The sequence below is a fragment of the Parambassis ranga genome, chromosome 5 (assembly GCF_900634625.1).
Source record: "Parambassis ranga chromosome 5, fParRan2.1, whole genome shotgun sequence".
Classification (NCBI taxonomy): Eukaryota; Metazoa; Chordata; class Actinopteri; family Ambassidae; genus Parambassis; species Parambassis ranga.
This window is the reverse complement of record NC_041026.1, coordinates 17344778-17364344: the sequence shown is the minus strand read 5'-3', so window position 1 is coordinate 17364344 and position 19567 is coordinate 17344778. Positions and strand designations below refer to the sequence as shown.

Sequence of the window (19567 nt, the reverse complement as noted above, 5' to 3'; positions counted from 1 at the left end):
TTACAGCAGACAGGAGCTGGTCAAACACGCACACAGACACAGTCTGATGTCTGCTGACACCAGCAGACAAATCATTTGCATGGATAACTTTATTTTTATCTACTTATTACCAGAACCATTGCAACTAAATTTTTTCAACTTAATTTGTAATTAATAGTGGAATTTGCCAGAATTTTTGTCAGTTATTAGCATAAATTACTGTATGGTATGTATGGTATAATCATTAACCTTTAACCACTGACAGCAGCTTATTTATTCAGGCATTAATGGCAAATTGAATCAAAACCAAAGAAACCATGCGAGCAAACCAAGCCTCCTTCTTTCTTTGGCTGCTGATGTAAAAATGTACCACACACCTAAAAAACACAGGTGGATATTGAAGGTGCCAAAAAGAAACTCTCACTCTCTGCTTTTCCTTTTAACACATTGCTATTTTTTATGTACAGTAATGAAGACTTTCTTTTCCATATAAGACTTTACAGAGACTAGGACATGGTTCCAAGGTCAGTCAGCACTCTCCAATAAAGATTCATTTTTCCTGTAAGAATTTCTTCACTTGTTTCTCTGTTCATTGCATCATTTTTGATTGTTGTTCAGGGCCACGGTATTTGTAACCTTTTAGTCAGTTCTGTGCTCAGGTATTTCCTTTTAAAATATCAATAAAGAGCCTTTTGGAAAAACGTTTTAACTCTTCTTCTTTTTGTGTTTTGTAAATCTTTGTAACATCTCTGAAGCCACCATATTTGCAGTGCGTCCTTGTGATGGTTTCTAGTAGAGGCATGTGTTTAGCTTCAAGGCCTTCAAAAAATAAATTCAGCTTATATGTGATTAAACAACCCATTGAACCCCATACTGAATTTTAAAAGCAGTTCTATTCTTTGAAAATTATTCTTTTATTCTCATAAATACGCATTTATACACAATTATGTATGTGTGTCTCTTAATTTGCAGGACTTGCTTTTAATTTTTATATTTTTTTCTTTCTGTTACAATAAATGTGCTTCTGACTTAGATGTTTTTCATCAGAGTTATTATTCTTTCTGTAATATAAATCACTCATTTTTTATTCCACAGTGGAAGCCATACATTTGTTGCGCTCTTCTCTCCACCCCTTCAAATGTAGTTCACATTCTCCACCCACAAAACTTTGCTTGGTCCTTCTGACTCATCTTGAATCTGAAAACCTTCAGCTCACAGCTCACTGGGGTTTGTCTGACGTGCCAATTCAGCGGTCACATCTTGGACTCCTTTCTGCTGGTAAGATTTTTTGTGTATCTTGTATTCTCCGTGCAAATTGTCAGCTTTTAAGATATCTTTTCTGTTGATTTGATTTAGGTTTTTGGCATAGTATAGAAAAAAAGGGGCTCAATTTTCTAAAGTTCATCCAAATTTTAATAACTTGCAGGTTGCAAATTAAAGAGGGACAGGATGTTGTTTGGCTTTTTTCTTCTATCGTTTGGAGTTTTCCTGGACATGGGAATGTGTACTGCAGGTAAGAAACTATTTATCTAAAATGGCAGATCAATATTACAGATTTATCAAGGCTTGTTACATCCATATCTTTTCAAGTGTGAACCGATGCAGATGATAGCCAATTGGCAACATCAGATCATTTCAGAAAAACTAAAAATTCTGTTTGGCATGCTGTTATTTCAAAGTTTGACCCGGTCACTGCATTGTAAATCAGCGTGGTGGCAGCTTGCTTTTTTTCTTTGCCAAATTCCTCATGTTTTCTCTGCAGGATTTGGTGGAATTTTCTCAGGCTTGACAAGACATAAATACATAAACTGTCAGCTCAGATGAATATCAAAGCGCATAGCACATCCTGTCCAACTTTTGAGGAAACAAAAAACCGAAACGAAAGCAAGCCAACTGACAATCTCACAATAAACGGTAATAAATCAACTGTGTAGAGCAAAACAAAGACTCTGCGTTTCAGCGAGGCCAAAAAGTGACAGGGGCCTGAAGGGCTTGTATACGTGTCATCTTTTTGAAAAGGAGGATCTGATGGTTGTCAGGATCACCCTGTGGCGATGGATCCCCGAGGCCTTGGCCTGAAGTGAGGCTTTTGATAGTCTTTGACTGCCCTCCCATCTCACAGTGCCATAGCATTCAGACACTCTGAATTAACACACTGCTTTAAATAGATCGTAGAGTATTCAAGTCAGAGAGGACAGTGGCCGGATCTCTAGGACACCGGAAACCACTTGCAACTAGAAAGTCAATACAAGCGCCCCAAAACTCCTCCTCATGACATCTCTGTGAGTTAAGTCTGAAGATGGCCACTGCACAAAGGGCTCTTTGATTCTGCTATATTTAGGGCCGACATCAGAAACAAATGATGAGTGAATAAAGTACCAAAGGCTCTCACTCCAATCGTAACTCCTTATATCTGGCTTGCTTGCAGTTTTTTCTTTAAAGCAGATGAATAGCACAGGGCTGTAATACAAGCATGAATTTATAGTGACACATCTTACAAATGCAATCATGCAAGCCTTTTTAGGCCCTTTGTGTTTATAGAGGCACATAGACCAATTTTCTTTGTTGTTGTTGCTAATTATCCGCACAAACTGGGAATAGTAAACCAATTATTAGGCTGTTGCATCTGCAGGCGGTCCAGTGTTGTTGCTGTGGAACCCCACCTGCATTCTGCTTTTCAATAACTTCAAATTATGCTCTAGCATGTTCTTTAACAATGAAGGATAAAATGTGGTGACACTTAAAAATGGATTCTTATTTTATCCGAAAGATTACAGACCATAAGTATAGTTCAAAAAATGTTTGAGTTAAGCTTACCATATTTAAACTGTTATGTTTTATTAAGTGGAGGGAAATGGGCGTACATCTTGGAAGACAATGACATTATATATTGGTCATTGTCCTCCAAAAAAATCAATGACTCAAACAAATCTGTAGCATTAATTCAGAATTTCAAATGTTAGACTAGCTGGCTGCAGATCAGTTAGCATTCAGGATTGTAGTTTGCTTGGTAGGCAGGTTTAGCTGGGAAACAATATGGAGGAGGTTGACTATCAAATATACAACATGCATAATGTGTATTATACTGTATGCCTGTGACTGTGAATTGTTCTGTACTGACAAACCTGTTCTTTATTTACCCCCTCACCATCAGTACCATCAGAGCTGAGAATCACAACAATTAAGGTAGTCAATCTCTGTCTTTGTTTCACATGTTGACTGTTTGATTAAAGACAAAACACTTTCCGCTCATTTTCATTTCACACACTTTGTTTTAGCAAGAGCCGTACACGATGTCCAAGGGTACACAGCTGGAAGGTTTTTGCATGGACCTGCTTTCTGAAGTTTCCAAGAAACTGGGATTCAAGTACAAAGTGCATCTGGTCAAAGATAGTTCATATGGCAGACAGGATGAGAATGGAAACTGGAATGGGATGATTGGAGAGGTGGTGAGAGGGGTGAGTACATGAAAAGTGGAATAATGATGGGTAAAAGGGCAGCAAATCACTCTGCAAGAAGAAGTGGTATTAAACCACACACCCTTTTTATGCCTTCTCTGCAGGAGGCAGACCTTGCAATTGCTCCGCTAACTCTCACAGCAGCTCGGGAGAAAGCTGTGGGGATGAGCAAACCTTTCATGCAGACTGGAATCAGCATCCTGCTGAGGAAGGACATCTCAGAGGGAACAGGCTTCTTTGATTTCCTGACCCCTTTCACAGCAGAGACCTGGGTCGGCCTTCTCGTTGCCTACCTGGGAACAGCTGCTTGCATTTTTATAGTGACCAGGTTGGTGATGAAACTCATTTTATTTGGTGAAAGTGAAAACTGTGATCTGTATAATGATGTAAATTCCTCTGCCTGTGGAATTCCAGATTGTGGTTATATTAATAATTGGCATTTTATGCAAAATATAGGCTCAGCCCATTTGAATGGAGTCAGCCTCAGAGTGAACAAAACAGATTCAGTCTCCTTCACAGCCTGTGGTACACAGCTGGAGCTCTGACTCTGCAAGGTAAATGGCGAAACCAGACACAATCACAAATTCTGTACTTTGGGTTTCTTTTTCCTGCATATTCGGTGCAGTGTTTCTTACTCTGTTTCTGTGCTTCAGGTGCTGGTCCTCATCCCAAAGCCCTTTCAGGGCGTGTTGTCTGTACCACCTGGTGGTTATTTTCTGTGGTCCTCTTGGCTTGTTATTTCTCCAACCTCAGCTCCTCTAAGACCCCAGAGTCCACTCACCTGACAGTGAAAGGATTTGAAGACTTGGCCAACCAGGACATGATTCAATATGGCTGCCTGGCTGGTTCTTCCACCCTTGCTTTCTTCAAGGTGAGTGTGATAAACTGGATTTGTGTTGCAAACACTCACCAGAATATTAATGACTTTCCCCCCCTCCTGTCAGAACTCAAACAACCCAGTTTACCGCAGAATCTATGAACACATGGAGAGAACAAAGAGTTTTGTGTCATCAATGGATGAAGGTGTCCGGCGAGCCAAAGAAGGCAACTATGCCTTCATTGGAGAGTCTGTTTCTCTGGACTTGGCAGTGGCACGTCACTGTGAGTTAGTCAGGGCGCATGAAGTCATTGGGATGAGGGGATACAGCATTGCTGCCCCCCTTGGTGAGTCAGATCATTTTAAAAAACTAATCAAACAATAGTATATAGATAAAATCAACATCATGTTAAAATGATCAATCTCCACCAGGTTCTCCGATCATAAAGAACCTCAGTGTTGCAACCCTGCAGCTGAGTGAAGCAGGGGAGCTGGCTTACTTGCGAAGCAAGTGGTGGGCAAGCAGCTGCATGGCAGACAAAGCCAAGTCCTCAGCTGTGCAGCTGCACAGCCTCAAAGGGATGTTTCTGGTTCTGTCCCTGGGCCTGGGACTGGGGACACTTCTGGCTGTCCTGGAGCTCACCTCCAAGAGTCGTAGAAGTGCAGCAGAGCAGAAGGTATGTGCAGTGTTTTAGGCCACTTTGAAGGAGCTAACAAACGTAATCCACTCTACATTATACAGCGGTAAAGGATGAGCATAAACATTTCCGACATTTTAACAGTGCAATCAAGTTTTGTTGCCGTTTATCCCACAGAAACCTTACTGCTCTGTGCTGACTGAGGAACTGAGTCTTCGCCTGAGAACCAACAACGCAAACGGTCCCCAGGAAAATGTAGAGAAAGACAAAGAAAAAGCATAGAAACTGTCTTAAAGTGTGTCTTCTAACTCGTAGTTTTCTTTTTAAATTTGAATTGGACATTAATTATAACCATAGAGGTTTTGAGTCACTCTTTAGTTAAAAAATAATTTAAAAACACATTTTATTAAAATACATAATTTATTGATTTTTAAGTGCAAGTCTAAAATTTCAGTGAAAAATCAAACATAGTATCAATTTATAAAAATAGTTGTGTACAAACTGAAACTCTGACTAACAGCACTCATATGTTAAATGCTAGGTTTACTGTTTACATTGCATCATACTGTTTTGTATAGTTGGCAGTGGCATCATGTAATTACAAGTTCTTTTTACAAATTATGTCACACAAAAAAATGTGATGATTGTAAACATTCCAGCCATACTAAAATAATAAAAGCTGTCTAATTGTCTTTCTAGTTGTGATTCTGATCCATCAGAACTGTTCTACAAGTCCCTCCTCGTCCTCCTCATGCCTCCTTTTATGGCTTTTGTTGCTATGTTCATCTTTGGTGTCACACATCTAAAATAACATCAAAAACAAGAATCATGAAAAAAATGTTTTTCCTTATTATTATTATTGTTATTGTTCTGCCAATGCGACTCACCTTCTAGAAAAAGTGGTGATTTACAGCGAATCTCTCTCATCTTTTGGTCAAAAAGGGCCTTCATCTCCCTCTGGAGGGTGCCCTCACGCTGCTCAGACCCTGCTGGCACACAGGAGGGCACAAACTCCAGGCTGTCGGTGCTGCCGTCGCTGCTGCTGGACGTGTTGTCTGACAGACAGAGACCATTGGGTATGCGTCTCACTGGGTTGCCATAGCTGCCATAATCTTGCTGTGGCTGCCAGCGGATAGCAGCCTTGCGATTGACCATTGGTGTCTGAGAGGAGGTAGTCGGTTTTCGAGGGCAACTGCGTGAGCGGACCTTGGTCCTTATTGGCGTGGACGGCCTGGGCGTGGCAGGAGCCTCTAATGTCCGTCTGACCCTGGGGGGTGATGATGGAGGGATAGGTGGGATATATTTGGCTTCAGGCCAGGGCTGAGGGGGTAAGCCAGTTTGACTTGTAGCTTCTGGTGGTTGTGCAGGTTCAGTGGCAACATCTTTGCTTGGTTCTGGTTCTGGTGGTATTTCCTTACATGGTTCAGCTGATTGTGGTTCAAGTGTATGAACTTCGTGCTGCTTAGCACAGTTGGATTGCGATGAGTCATTGACTTCATTCTCCAGTTCCTCTTGAATTACAGGATTTTGGCTGTCAGGAGCAGGATCATCAGAACAAGAGTGCTGCGAAGAGGTCTCAAGGTCAAAGCATTCTGCTGTCACACAGGGAGCAGGCCCAGTGTTGTATGAGTCAGTAGAAGACATCCGACTAAAGATCCCTCTCCTTGTCTCTGGTGGTTCATGAATTTTAACTCTGTGAGCTCGCCTCACTGGCTCGCTCAGGGCCCCTTTGTGGATGGCAGCCTTGGCTGCTGGCCCATGTACCAGGGGAGACATTTCCCCATTTCTACTGTCCTGAGAGATGGTGTCCAGATCCTTTCGGAAGTGCAGAGCACGCCCATCTTCTGAGGACTGGACTGAGAAGTCAAGAGAAGGGTTCCTCTGATGACCCTTCATGTGCTTCTGGGCTGCTTTTTGGAAGTGTTTTCTGGCTGCTTGCATAGCGTTTACAGGTTTGTTCTGTTTTACAAAGGAAACCAGCATTATAGGATGCAGTTGTCAGCAACGTTGAAATCAGATGTGCAGGTTTATTTTGAAATAAACTGTACCTTTCCTGTTATGTCGTAAATACCAACATGAACAAAGATAGATGCTTCTGCCATTCCCTCTAGGTAGACATGTCGATAACCTACAAAACGCAATCAACAGTGGGCTTACATATCACCTGCTTGCTCCATTTTCACTGATGCTTGGCTTTTCATTTTAGGTTATTAGGCAGTTAGACCTCAGACAGATATTGGCACAATAACTACAGAAAATAAACTTTTCATGCTTCATCTCCAGTTTGAGTGGAATCTGGTTTGATGAAACAGAACAGTCAAGCTCACAAAAAAAATCAATAAAGTAGCTTCAGTTTTTGCATATAAAAACTTTGTTGTGGTTGACGTCTTGCTTTTTGGACATTGCCTCATGCTGTCAATAATGTGTGGGTGGTGTCACAGAGGTGTTTTTCTATGGTTAAGGAGTGTCACCCCTTTATCAAGCAACTCTGTAGAAATAATTATTACTCATTATTATTATTGTCTACCTGGCATCATGCTGGTGAGTGCTACAGTCCTCTGTCCAATAAAATTCCTTCCAATGGGATCATGATCCCACACTTGGAATCGTACCAGGGCAATTTGTGGCATGTGAACGTTGAAGACCAGGGTCTCCTCCCACATGGGGTTGAAACCTGAGCGAAGCAGAAAATACAAAGCAAAACCCAAAAGTCAACTTGATTTGAAATTATCTGAATTACAAGATGGGTTCCAAACTTACCGTTATCATCCACCACTCTGGTCTGCTGCTTTAAACAATCAACAGGCAGGCCAATAATCTCTACTTCAACAAAGGGATCGATTATCTGCAATGAGAATGTCTTTTGTTTTAGATTGCACCAATGACAAGACTCTGCTGTTCTATCTACTGTGTTGTGGCCTCACCTCTCCTCTGTCACCAAACATGGAGTCTTTGGGTTTGGGAAGCTGCTGTCCGCTGATGACCTTCAGCACTAATTGTTTCTTTCTGTGTCCGGGCAGAGGATCCTCCAACGTGGGGTTAAAGGCAGCTGAGTAAAAACAAAAATATTTAATGCTTACACAGATAGTCTTGCATATCACACTGCAGTCTGAACAAATACATACCTTTACACATGCACTTAGGCTTCAGTGTATATCCACAGTTTCCATTGCTTAAAAACTTGGCTCGGTAGAGTTCAAGCATATGATCTTGTGTTTGATAATTCATTGCAACTATAAATGAAACAACACCACAGAGACATATAAGCAGCTGCTCAATTAAACCATCAGTCAGGCAGTATTTCAGTCTCTATTACCCATGTGGCATCCTGCATTCCAGTATGGCTGTGGGTTGAAGTTGCTTGAGTCCACTCTGTAGTTAGATGGGTACACTCTCAGGAGCTGACGCTGGTTAAAACGTACCAGCTCACCTGGTTTCAGCTGTAAGATCTGGTTCATGACTGTCTCATTTAAGGATGAGACCTGCCAGCTGTTCATATAAGCTGCCAGACAGAAAGAGCATTAAGAATCAAATCCTAAATGTTACACTGTATTATGGCTTTTTTTTATTTAGAAAAAAATAGCAGTGGATTTACCTTGTGTGTCTATGTCATGCACACGGACAGATTTTGTGTACTTGACCAGGTCAGACAGAGCTCGGGACAGCCTCATTGTTTTCCTTTTTCTAAAGACAGAGAGATGTGGGATTGCAAGTGTAACCTCAGATATGAATTTAAGATAAAAAAAATAATAACTGGTCTTACTTGGGATGGTAAACAATTTGAGCCCTCTCCCTGCTGCTGCTGCAGTCTGATTCTCCATCAGACATCGCCTTATTTTTCACACGTATTCTCTTTTTTCTCTGTTGAAAAAAAATAGTAGTGTGAATTGTAAGCCGTTACGTATTTGTAATAGTTTGAGAAAATTTCTTACCTTTCTTTTGAAACTCCTGATGATTGACCTGCCAAATCGTCTCTTCTTTTTGGGCTGATTAGCAGATGTAATACTATTCCCATCCTGAAACAGTTATATTGTAAGTAGTAAGTATAATGGTAAGAATGTTTTGTCATTGAGATGTTTCATTATTCTGGTTAAAAGTGCCAGCAAGCTTTTATGTTATTCTACAATACATTTGTGCTGCTAACATTATTGGATTTTCTGCCTCTCTATAATGCTGAGCCCAGACCCCTGCCTCCAAGGTTGTCACATCAGACTTGCACAAGCAAATGAAAAATGGTGTGATAGATAGTTTTTTAAAAGAGAGTAGGGTATAAGGTAATACATTACACGTTTTAAGTGGTGAGTAAAGTGCCATGTATTACTGATTGATTCATGGTTCCCAATGCAAATACAAGGCATGGTCATCAAAATAAAAGACAGATGACAAATCTGAACTCACCTGGAGGTGCTGTTTGAAATTTGAGGTAGCCTTTATGGAACCACAGACTGGAGCACTGCAGTGATTGCAGATTGCTCTGTGGTTTCCATGTGTTGTGGGAATGCTCACCAACATGAACGAGCACAGATGCCCTTTTTATGTGTATTATCATGTTGCTGTGATTACATAAATCAAATGTACAAATCAGCTCTGGCCCTCAATTAGCTTAGTTAACTAGTGTGCTCCAAACAAAATGGCCTAAATGTTTGGAGAACCATTTTGAAGACTTGGATTCAGCAAGGTATTCTGGGAAATGAAGTACTTTCCTGTCATTTTCCATAATTTGAAAGTTATTACAATCTGTTTTATAGTGTATGTTTTTAATGTTAATTTGTGTTGTGTTGAATTCCAATTCAAGAATTGAATTGGAATTTAGGGGACGTTCTCAATTCAATTCTGATTTTTATACAACCCTGCTATCTATTCATCTATCTATCTATTCCTGCTATCTATGTTTCATATTTGCCTGTGAGATAATGTCATCATCATCATCATCATCATCCTCTTCCTCATCGCCAGTGTCTTCATCAGACACATCTCCCTCTTCTGCATCTGGGTCAAGATTTGCCGGCAGCTTCTTTCCCTGAACACAAGAATCGATCAGTCTGTGTAGGATTGTGGTGTGTTTTGTGCAAAGGCTAAATTAAATTAAATAAATTTGACATTATGTCTGTATGTCAGTTGTACCTTGATCAAAACTTTCCCTTTGAGGATCTCTGGGGATGGCAGCTTCTTGCATTCATGCACGTTCACATGGGTCAGATCCAGCTTGTCCTGCAGCACTTCCTTTAGATACTCAGCCATCTTTTTCTGCTGTGGCACTGTGCAGTGGTTTTCTATGGACAAGATCACTGGGTACCTGTGGGTCAAATAATAACATGACATACAAGTATATCACTTTTTACACTAAGGAATATAACATGTATACAAAAGCGCTTACTGTGATTTTGTGAAGGCATATTTGTTTATTGTTTCGATGACATCTTTAAAGAGAATTTTGGATGTCAAAGTGTAGCCATGATGTATAATGGGCTCTCCATCCGGTCCATCCCAGCAGTCCACTACACAAAAGATGACGACATACAGAGCAAAACTGATGACTCCTAATATTGTGGGATCACAATGAAAACAGGTGAAGTTCCATCATGAAAGACCTTACCCTCCACACAGCGACATCCTGCCTGCAGAACATAGGCATACATTTCCACTCTAGACTGAGAGAGCAGCTGGTCTCCTGTCAGGTAGGTGTTGTGTGACGTGGCAACAAAGTAATTACAGAGAGGCTGCGTCATGTCCTGGTTCACCTGATTGTGTTCAGGGTTGAAGATGTCGCCTGCAGGACTCCGCATGTAGTTGGTAAAACCTAGGAAGAGAAGTGTTGCACTGTGATGATTGACTTATGTAAGGCTACTGATGTTTTACATGCAGTCCAAGCAAGGTCCACCTACCATCAATACCCAGTACCATACGCTGGAGGTTCTCAGGACATGGCTCAAACTTGGCTATAATGTCAACTAGATGCTCTCTGGTCAGGCCTCGCATCTACAAACACAATAAAGTCAGAATAACAGGAGCATTTTCATGTTGTGGACCAAGTGTGGTGGTGACCAGCACTCTGTTTGTGCTAATACTGATGTTTGTGGCCTAAAATTAAGATAAGGTATGCAGCTCTTATTTGTGATTATGGAGAAGGCTTAAATTGAATAACTTTTGTGGCATTTCTATTTTGGGTAACTGATAACTGGGACCCAGCACCACAGCTGTGATGGCTGCCATCAACCAGTGTGGGTTTGAACTTATCCAGCACCTGTCCTAGCCATCATCATGACCTCTGATCTGGCACCCTCAGACTATTACCTCCTCCCCAAGATGAAGAAATCACAATTGAATGTGTACGTGCATGAGGGTATCATGTCTTCCCATTTGCCATTGTAGCCCTAAATAAAGTAATTGTTGTGTAATTGTGGCATGCCATCCTGCATGTTCAGAGTATTGCTGCTGTTGTTGGATGGATGTGTGGCATCTGAAGGATTCATTTGACTTATTTTGTACCTTCTGTTCATTGTCCAGAAACCGTGCAAGGTCATGTAGATCCATGACTTCTTTCTGATTGCTGTAGGAGATCATAATCAGGTAGAGGTCTCTGCGTGTGGAGATCATCTTGTAGAAGGAGCAGAATTCTTCAAATCCCAGAGAGCCCTGGTTCTCATCCGTGTCTGCTTCCTGCAGATAGTGACAAAACTATTTTATGAGCCAGCGATAACGTTCTCAGTGTGTGGGATTTGAGATAACCACCCCACTGAAGAAAATATGTCCCACCCCATCTGAGGGATATATCTCTCTCACCATCAAAACAGAGCTCTCTCATCGAGACTGTGATCAGGAGGAGGGGAGGCAGTGAGCTGCTGAACTAAAGCAATATTGCAGTGCTGCTAAAGCCATCTGTGGTAGCCATATGGCCTTCCTGTGCCACTCAACTACACAATTCGCCAAAATACTGTATGTACTGTCTGCTGGCTCCATCTCTTTTCTTTGTACTGCTTCTAGGCTAACAAGATAGAAAGAACAAATACACCTCTAAGGAAGCTATTTAAATTCATTTTTAAATCTTCATATTACCGGTATATTTTCAGCAGATTTGATGTAATTTATTTGTTTTCAGCCATCCTATTGGCATAAATTGCTTTACAAATACTATTTGTCAGACCACCACAACTAGTCTATAGCCAGTGTGTGTGTAGTTTAGTGAAAACACATTCATGCTCTCTCACAGAATAAAGACTGTTACCGCAACAATAACAACCCTATACATAAACTTTCCCCTACATTTACTGGGTTACCAGGGTTACCAAGTCTCACTGGACACCTCAGCATTAGGTTGCCCACATAGTCTGGGTTATTTTCTCCTTATCACCCATCACAAAATGTGAATTTTGATAACAATATCAGGTGTTGCTTAAGAAGAGGCATCAGTCAGGAAACTCATTAACATGAAATCTGTGGCAGTATGAGTGATGAACTGCTGTTGCTCTTACTTGGAACATCTCCCTGACTTTCTGCCTGGGTAAATTCACATTCAGTTTGTGCAGCAGCTGGTGAACCTCTCCAATGCTCAACGTGCCGTCTCCGTTTTTGTCAGCTTCAGAGAAAGTCTGCTGCAACCATGTACAGATGCTAGTTAAGGCTTAATCACTTTAAAACCATGTTGGTCACTCATTTCGTCCTTTAGAAATTAAACACATACACAAGTATCCCAAAGGATATTGGTCACGGGTACGCTGCCTCCTGGCAAAGCTGTCCTCGTCACTGATTCCAGCCATGAGGTATTTTAGCCCAGTGATCCAGGTGCGGGCTTCCTCTGCGTTGGTAGAGACCAGGTCCAGGGACTTGACACGCTCACCATGATAAATACTGAAGCAGCAGTTTGGGTCAAAGCGGTTGTCTGCATATCGCCTGAATATTTCTGACTTTTTCCCCTCCCGGACTTCATGAATGGAATCAATAGTTACTGGAACAAAAGAAGTTGAAGGTCATTGAGGGCTTTCTACAATTTACATGCTATTCTCTGCTATGCTATTTGTATGAAACGGCTTGTTTCAAAAATTCCATTATCATCATCTCAAAGTTTTTGTTAGTCTCTAATGTGAATGTGTTGCACTAGAAATGTCTAATAGACTCTTTGCACTCTTTGTCGTGTTAAGCAAAAGAAACTGAGCTCAAAGAGGACGGTCATAAACAAACATCTACTCAAAGCTCAAGTCAACCCCAAAACTAATCTTTCTGACTTTCTGACAGGGGTCAAAGGTCAACACCTAGAACCTGTCAGCTGTGACATCTGTGTATAGCAGTTGCATACATATTGTTTGGTATTCTTTACAATAAGAGATATAATTAGGTATGATATGATGAAACAGGCATCAGTTCAAACAAAAGGGGGGATAACAAAGCCAGAAGCCAGCTGATAGACAGATAATCAAATCAGAGTGTTTATCCCTTACTTTTGGCCTTGTCGTGTTTCCTGGAGGGCCGCCAGCGAATGCAAGACTTGTGCTCATCCAGGTAAAAGAATCGGACCAGTCCTTTCTTCTTTCCCTTCAGTTTGGTCATCTGAGTTCCGGTCTGCATGGTGCACATACACCGCTCCACTACAGGGGACCACAAAGGAGACACGGCCCTGACATTTAACTCTAGTCAGTTGAAGTTCATGTCATTAGTCTCAGGTTTATGAGTGAAACTACTACTACTAGCCCAAACAGGCTCAGTATATTATTAAAAGAAACAGACCGTGTGGATTTGCATAAGGGCACATTATGACACACCTCCAGAGGAAACCCCTGAAGCAGTTCAGATTATTAGTGCTTTACCATCTAGTACTTGTTTATGAGATTATAGGCTGCGTCACAGGGATTTATGGTTGTTTATGTGTTAATGAAGGAGCATTCTTCAATAGAAACATGCCTAATTAAATAAACTCATTATTGTCTTCAAAGTAACGCCAAAACTACATCACAGAGATCCAGATTATTTCTCCTCTCCTGGAATGTTTCAGTGTTTTGTTTCTTGCAAACTAAAACAAATGATGAAATATATTAGACAAGGTTCAAGGCAGTTGTTAAGTGCACTGTAGGCAAGTAACCTTTGTTTGTAATCTGAAGCTCAGATATGTGACGCAACCTGGCACATCATTTAGGCTAATCCTAAAGGATTGTCTACTGTCCATATGCCCATTATCTGCTACAGTGCTCCTGCTGTTCTTGAATAGTGCGCAACTCTATACCAGGCCAAGGTTGCTAAACAACCTGCTGATATCCTGCAGTTAATTTGAGTGTTTGAAGGCCCAGTTATTCAATAAGGAGTGTGTGAGTCTTACCTATCTGACCCATTCTCCATTTTGGTTGAGCCACCACACTGCCACCGATCCAGAAGAACTCCTCTGCTAGCCTGGAGACAGAGGCCTTCTGCCAGAGTTTTGGGGAGCTCATAATGGAAGGGCTGGGTGAATTCAAGGGGCTAGAAGTCTGTTTGGCTCGGTGAAAGGAGGACTTAGCCAGTGAAGGAGAGAACCGCCCGGATGAAAGAGACCCCAAAGACTGAAAGGTGGTCTTCTTAGGCGACAGAGAGGGCAGCGGTGTACTGCCGCTCAGCCTTGGAGACAATGGTGCCATCGCTGGGCTGATGTTCATCCCTGAACTGTACATTTGGTTTTTGCTCTCCTGTCCCATTCACACCACATGAACTCACCTCATCCTCCCCACTCTGGGCTCTTCAGAAAAGTTTCTTTATAGCAAAGCTTGTCTCATATCCTGTTCTTCCAGCAAAAGTCTCCCCACATGGGATCAGGGACCAAAATTCCCATCCTGGTGATTCATTCCTTGTCATCTCATGTCCAGCACAGCCGCCATAAGTTCCTCTTTATTTATGTTTTGCATGGAGTGGAGGCTCTCAGAGAGGAAGTGTGCACCTAGTGTGAGTCACTAAATCTTCCTCAAGCTGTAATCCTGGAGTAAGGCTTGCTGTCATGGAGGGATTTTCACGCAAGTGGTAAGCCTCTAAGGGAAGAAAATGGGATAGCAGGGGTACAAATATTCATTTCACTACAAATGTGGGAGTCACAGTCATCACACATTAAAGGAATTACAATAAATTTAACAAAATGTTTACATGATGGACAGTATTAGGCTTTAAGAGTCATTTGGCTATTAACACGCTCTGAGTACTCCTCTTCATAATGTGTGTAATGATTTCCCCCTAGAGGCAACAGTGTGATACATACCATAAATACATCATGGTTAAGAGACCTATAGGTCTATTTCCTTTTGTTTTAATTTCGCCAGGTTAGCTGTGCCAGATCATTATCATTATTTTGTTTTGATCCAGTATGATAAAAAATATATTTCTATAACTTAAACTTCACTTCTTTCATTGTAATTTCAACCTAATCAACCTGTAGAAATCTAAAAATACCTGGGACGGATTTGACTTCAGAGACTTGACTAAATGGACAGGTACGCCAGGCTGATGATGTCACAAGCAGAAAGGTGGAGGAGATTGACGCAGATTTTCTTTCTACAGCATCAAATAAGAGTGAAAATCCACTGAACAAGATAAAATGTATAAATTAACATTTTTTCTATGGGACATTGTATTTTATCTTTATTATATACAGCTGCAACTGTAATAAAACATTGAAATATTATTCATTTTCTGCTGAAAATACAGCTATGATGTCTGTGTATAGTCAGACATCTATGTTAGCATGCTAACAAGTTAGCCATGCCCTCATGTAATACCACTCTGTACTGCAAGGTGGACTAGTAAGTCAATATGGCATCTAGTCTACCCTCAGGCCAACAGGGCAGAAACCAGTGGTTCATCAGAGTTTCTCCACACCCCGCTGGATACACAGATGATTCTGTTCCACTGCTCTATACACAGTTGGATTTAGCAAGCTCTACACGTGTGCACACTCAGTGCATATATTATTGAGTCACTATCACTGGATGTCTGTCTGAATGGGACACAGTGAGAGGCAGAGGAGCAGACACAGTGCTCAGCTAAAAGCTAAAATCAATGTTCAGCAGATCAGGCCACATTGCATCTTCACTCAAAGGAATCAATTGGACTGAATATTATTATGTGTGTTAGAGTTTAGGTAGAAATCCAAATGCAGACATGAAATCCAAACAAAAAGCAAGCCACTAAAAAAAACCCAAAACACCTACTAAACTAAAGAGTCCAAGGGAAAACTGAAACAAACCAGACAAATGACACATGTGATCCACAGGAAACACATGACACACAGGAACTGAACATAACAAAGAGGAGCATGAGAGGCCCTGTTCACACTGGGGAAAAAAATGTGGCTTAAGCAGGATTTGGCCGCATCCAGATCAATCCAGATGTGTTTTTTTCCGAGTGTGAACACCTCCAATCCAGCTGAATACAGTTTGATTTCAAGCCGGCTAGATCCACCCTCGAGAGGTGGATCTAGCAGGATTGGCTCAAATGTGGCTCAGGTGTGAACGCAAATGTGGCTAGTGAATCCGGCTTGCCACATTATTAGCCATATTACGAGGCGCCACCTAGTGGTTTGGAGAAACACGCTGGATGAAGCCGGATTGAGTGCGGACACAACTGTGTGCTAGCCAGATTTGAAAATAGGTGTGAACGCATCCAGCTTAAAGGCTGTCTGGGCTCAATCCTACTCTAGCTGGAATGACTTTCTCCAGTGTGAACGGGGCCTTAAATACACGAAGATAACAAGACACAGGTGAAACACATTAGGAATCAACAAGGAGTAAAACACAGGAGGAAGCAAAACACATGGGAATACACAGGAAAGACAAGACTTTCAAAAAATACAATACAAGCAAACTAAATGCACCGTAAAAACAACTAAGACAACCAAAGAGAACAGAAACACCAAGACTACCACAAAACAACAATGGATCAATGCAAAGTATTAATCGATGGAAGTTAAGAGACTCACATCTTTGACTGATAGAATAAAAAAGTGAGCCTCTTATAGTACTTTTTTCCTTACTCACTCCTGAAATGTTTATTACATTCAAGTCAGTTACTGACATAGCTACTTGAAATAGTGACCTGAAGTGAACTACAAATAATTAACTTACTTCAAAAATAGAAAGCTTGCTCTGTTGAATATAAATAAAAACACGTGTCACTTATTGTAAATTGGTTGACTTTCATTTGGTTCATACCCTGAGAAACACAATATGCAATATTGTGTTTTATTCTCAGTCTGGCCAAGTAGTTGACAGGTTAAACTGACACATAGGACACATCCATACATACATACAGACACTCATTATGGTGGAACAAACATACACTCACTCAAAGCTCTGTAGGGTTGATTTAGATTTTAATGGGTATTATACAAGTTTTCTGAAGGAAAAAGAAAACAAGAGGCAAGTGAAAACCCACTTCCAAACCAAAACTACAACAGCATCAGCTAACAAAATGGATATTGCTATTACACTGTACCCAAAAAATACTGAGCAAGGGTATCGTAATGATAAGACATAAAAGTGTTTTCTTGTCTAAAATATATAGCACCTAAGATTTAAACCATGAGAAGGTGACATTTCTACTCTAATCTGAGCAGGAGAGGCGGAGGTGCGGAAAATTCAAATCCATCATTTAGTTTTTGGTCTGTGGTTTAATATATATACTCTATAATTCATCAAATAATAAAGATTTTCTGAAAAGAATCAAGGGGCAAATTATAATATTCTGTTGGTTGAACAAGTCCATCTGCTCCGGTGAATGTCCTGTGATTGTAATGACACTCAGGGATCAGCAAGGATGAAACTGCAGTTTTGCAAATCCAAATATAGTCTCTTTTTTGGTTTCAAGTAAAAGCAAAAAATAATATTCAATAATCCGTTTAAATCTGGAGCAAGCAAACATACCATAGCAACAAATATCTTATTTACAATATCATTGTATTTACATCAGAGGATACTGAGGGAAAGTGTATTTAAATTTCAAAGTTAACTCTAACTGGTTTGAAAAAAAAATGTAACAGGGAGTACAATGCACAATGCAAGGTTCGTTCTTAAAAAGTGCAATTCCTTTTCTTAAAGTAAAAAAATATATATCCATATTTTTGTATATACTGTGTGTAGAAATGTTGTTCATATATAAACAGCAAATGTTGATTTAAGAGCTCTAAAACCAGTGACTAAAAATGAATGCTTTCTGTTGATAGGCAGTAAATTATCATAGAATATAAATTATTTTACAATACTCCATAGAAAAAAAATCAGAAGTACCGCATTTTCTACACAAACCGACAACTAATTGAAGGTCTTATTTTTTTTAAGGAGTGCGTTTGTAGGAGAAATCTGGAGTAACGTGGGTATAAAGAATATCTGTTAATTACCACATGGTTTGGTTGCAAAAAAAAGACATTAATTGTAAAACAACAACAAAAAGTAACACTTCCATAAAATATCTACGCATAAAACAGTGGTGGACCTGAAGGCAGCCCACAGAACCTCCAATACTTCAGGTTTATAAAATACAAAAGGTAGATAAGCTGGTATACATGCGTACATGTTTGTTTATGGATGTTTTTTTCTCGCCTGTGGAATAACAGTGCTGCGCAAGCAATATTTCTTAAAAAGTACATCCTCTACACAGTTATAAAAAGCAAGCGGATATTAAAAGTAAATAGTGGTAAACCTGTGTCTCTTGTTTCCAGTGGTCTGCAATGACACCTGTAAGTGTACCAATAATAATATTTTGTGGCACCAAGAGTTTCATCTTTTGCTCGTGTTTCGCCAGGCGCACCGTGTTTCTTCCCTTCATATTCAAGTAGTGTTATGTAGCTGTGTTTGCACATCTTAGAATAGCTTATACCAAAACAACACGCTTGGACAGCGTCAGGTGTCTCTGACGTCACTGGAAAGATGTGTTCATTGCTGCAGAAGTCTTTCTTAGTTTCCTGCTCTTTTACATGCTCAGATCTCATGCTACCTTCCAGTTCAGCTCATAAAATTCATATTGATGTATACATATCACATTGCTTATGACAAATTCTTCTTCTTTCTTGCATTTTGTAGATTCATTTCCCCCATCTGTGGTGTAACAAAGTCCTTAAACATGCTCCTTTTAGTATATTGAGTCTTTTCTGTCCATTTTAAAGGTGCACCTTTAGGATCCATTGGTGGGCTGTGTGGTCTGTCTGTGTGTCTCTGTGAGTGTGTCCTTGCAGCCTCCAGGAAGACTGCTGTTGGCCTGCAGGGCGAGCTGGCTTTGCAGGTCTTTGACAACACTCTCCAGGTTCTGCCGGGCTTCTCTCTCCTGCTGCAGTTCGTGCCTCAGCTGCTCACGGTCGGCTTCTGCCTGCTGTAGCTGCACGTGCAGCTCTTCGATCTGCACAACACACAAAGCAGTCAGTGTAAATGACAACAAATAAGGCATCGGTTAGTCATTAATATGTGCATTACTTCTTGGATGTCTTACCTGAGTGGAGTACTTGACCCGGAGGCGTTCAGCTTCACAGCCTTTGTCACAAACCCGCATCTGTCTCTCCCTCTCCAACTCTCTTTTGAGCCGCCCACAGGACTCCTCTGCATCCCTCATCTTCCTCTCCCAGTCCGCACGAAGGCGTTCAATCTCCTTTCGCAGGTTGCGCTTGGCTTCGATGGCTTCGCGAAGACGGCCTTTCTTAGCCACCCTCACAAATTCCAGCTCCTGTGAAAACAACAGTG

At 40.9% G+C, this 19567-nt stretch overlaps 3 protein-coding genes across 3 annotated transcripts in view; 1 reads left to right on the top strand and 2 right to left on the bottom strand.

Moving 5' to 3' along the window:
• Positions 1 to 1193: 1193 nt before the first annotated feature.
• Positions 1194 to 5174, top strand: grik6 (glutamate receptor, ionotropic, kainate 6). Its single transcript, XM_028406704.1, has 10 exons — positions 1194 to 1257; positions 1406 to 1492; positions 3134 to 3165; positions 3258 to 3437; positions 3542 to 3765; positions 3894 to 3991; positions 4091 to 4308; positions 4382 to 4601; positions 4687 to 4931; positions 5070 to 5174. The coding sequence occupies exons 2-10, from the start codon at positions 1429 to 1431 to the stop codon at positions 5172 to 5174; spliced, it is 1386 nt and encodes a 461-aa protein (XP_028262505.1). The 5' UTR covers positions 1194 to 1257; positions 1406 to 1428.
• A 512-nt stretch (positions 5175 to 5686) lies between these two features.
• plch2b (phospholipase C, eta 2b) lies at positions 5687 to 14551 on the bottom strand. The gene is made up of 21 exons (XM_028405175.1): positions 14200 to 14551; positions 13328 to 13474; positions 12594 to 12837; positions 12365 to 12494; positions 11382 to 11552; positions 10778 to 10871; positions 10489 to 10692; positions 10270 to 10390; positions 10017 to 10188; positions 9796 to 9912; positions 8825 to 8908; positions 8656 to 8753; positions 8488 to 8576; positions 8209 to 8394; positions 8018 to 8125; positions 7817 to 7941; positions 7653 to 7737; positions 7420 to 7566; positions 6941 to 7020; positions 5780 to 6851; positions 5687 to 5694 (listed from the first exon to the last, which is right to left on the bottom strand). Exons 1-21 carry the CDS (start codon positions 14549 to 14551, stop codon positions 5687 to 5689), a joined length of 3834 nt encoding a protein of 1277 aa, XP_028260976.1.
• A 2643-nt stretch (positions 14552 to 17194) lies between these two features.
• The window catches only part of skib (v-ski avian sarcoma viral oncogene homolog b), a 30433-nt gene continuing 28060 nt past the window's right edge, over positions 17195 to 19567 (bottom strand). Inside the window, exons 6-7 of the mRNA XM_028406850.1 lie at positions 19320 to 19550; positions 17195 to 19229 (exon numbers count right to left, since the gene is read on the bottom strand). Coding sequence (XP_028262651.1) covers positions 19008 to 19229; positions 19320 to 19550 — 453 coding nt within the window. The 3' untranslated portion in view covers positions 17195 to 19007. The remainder of the gene's footprint in view (positions 19230 to 19319; positions 19551 to 19567) is intronic.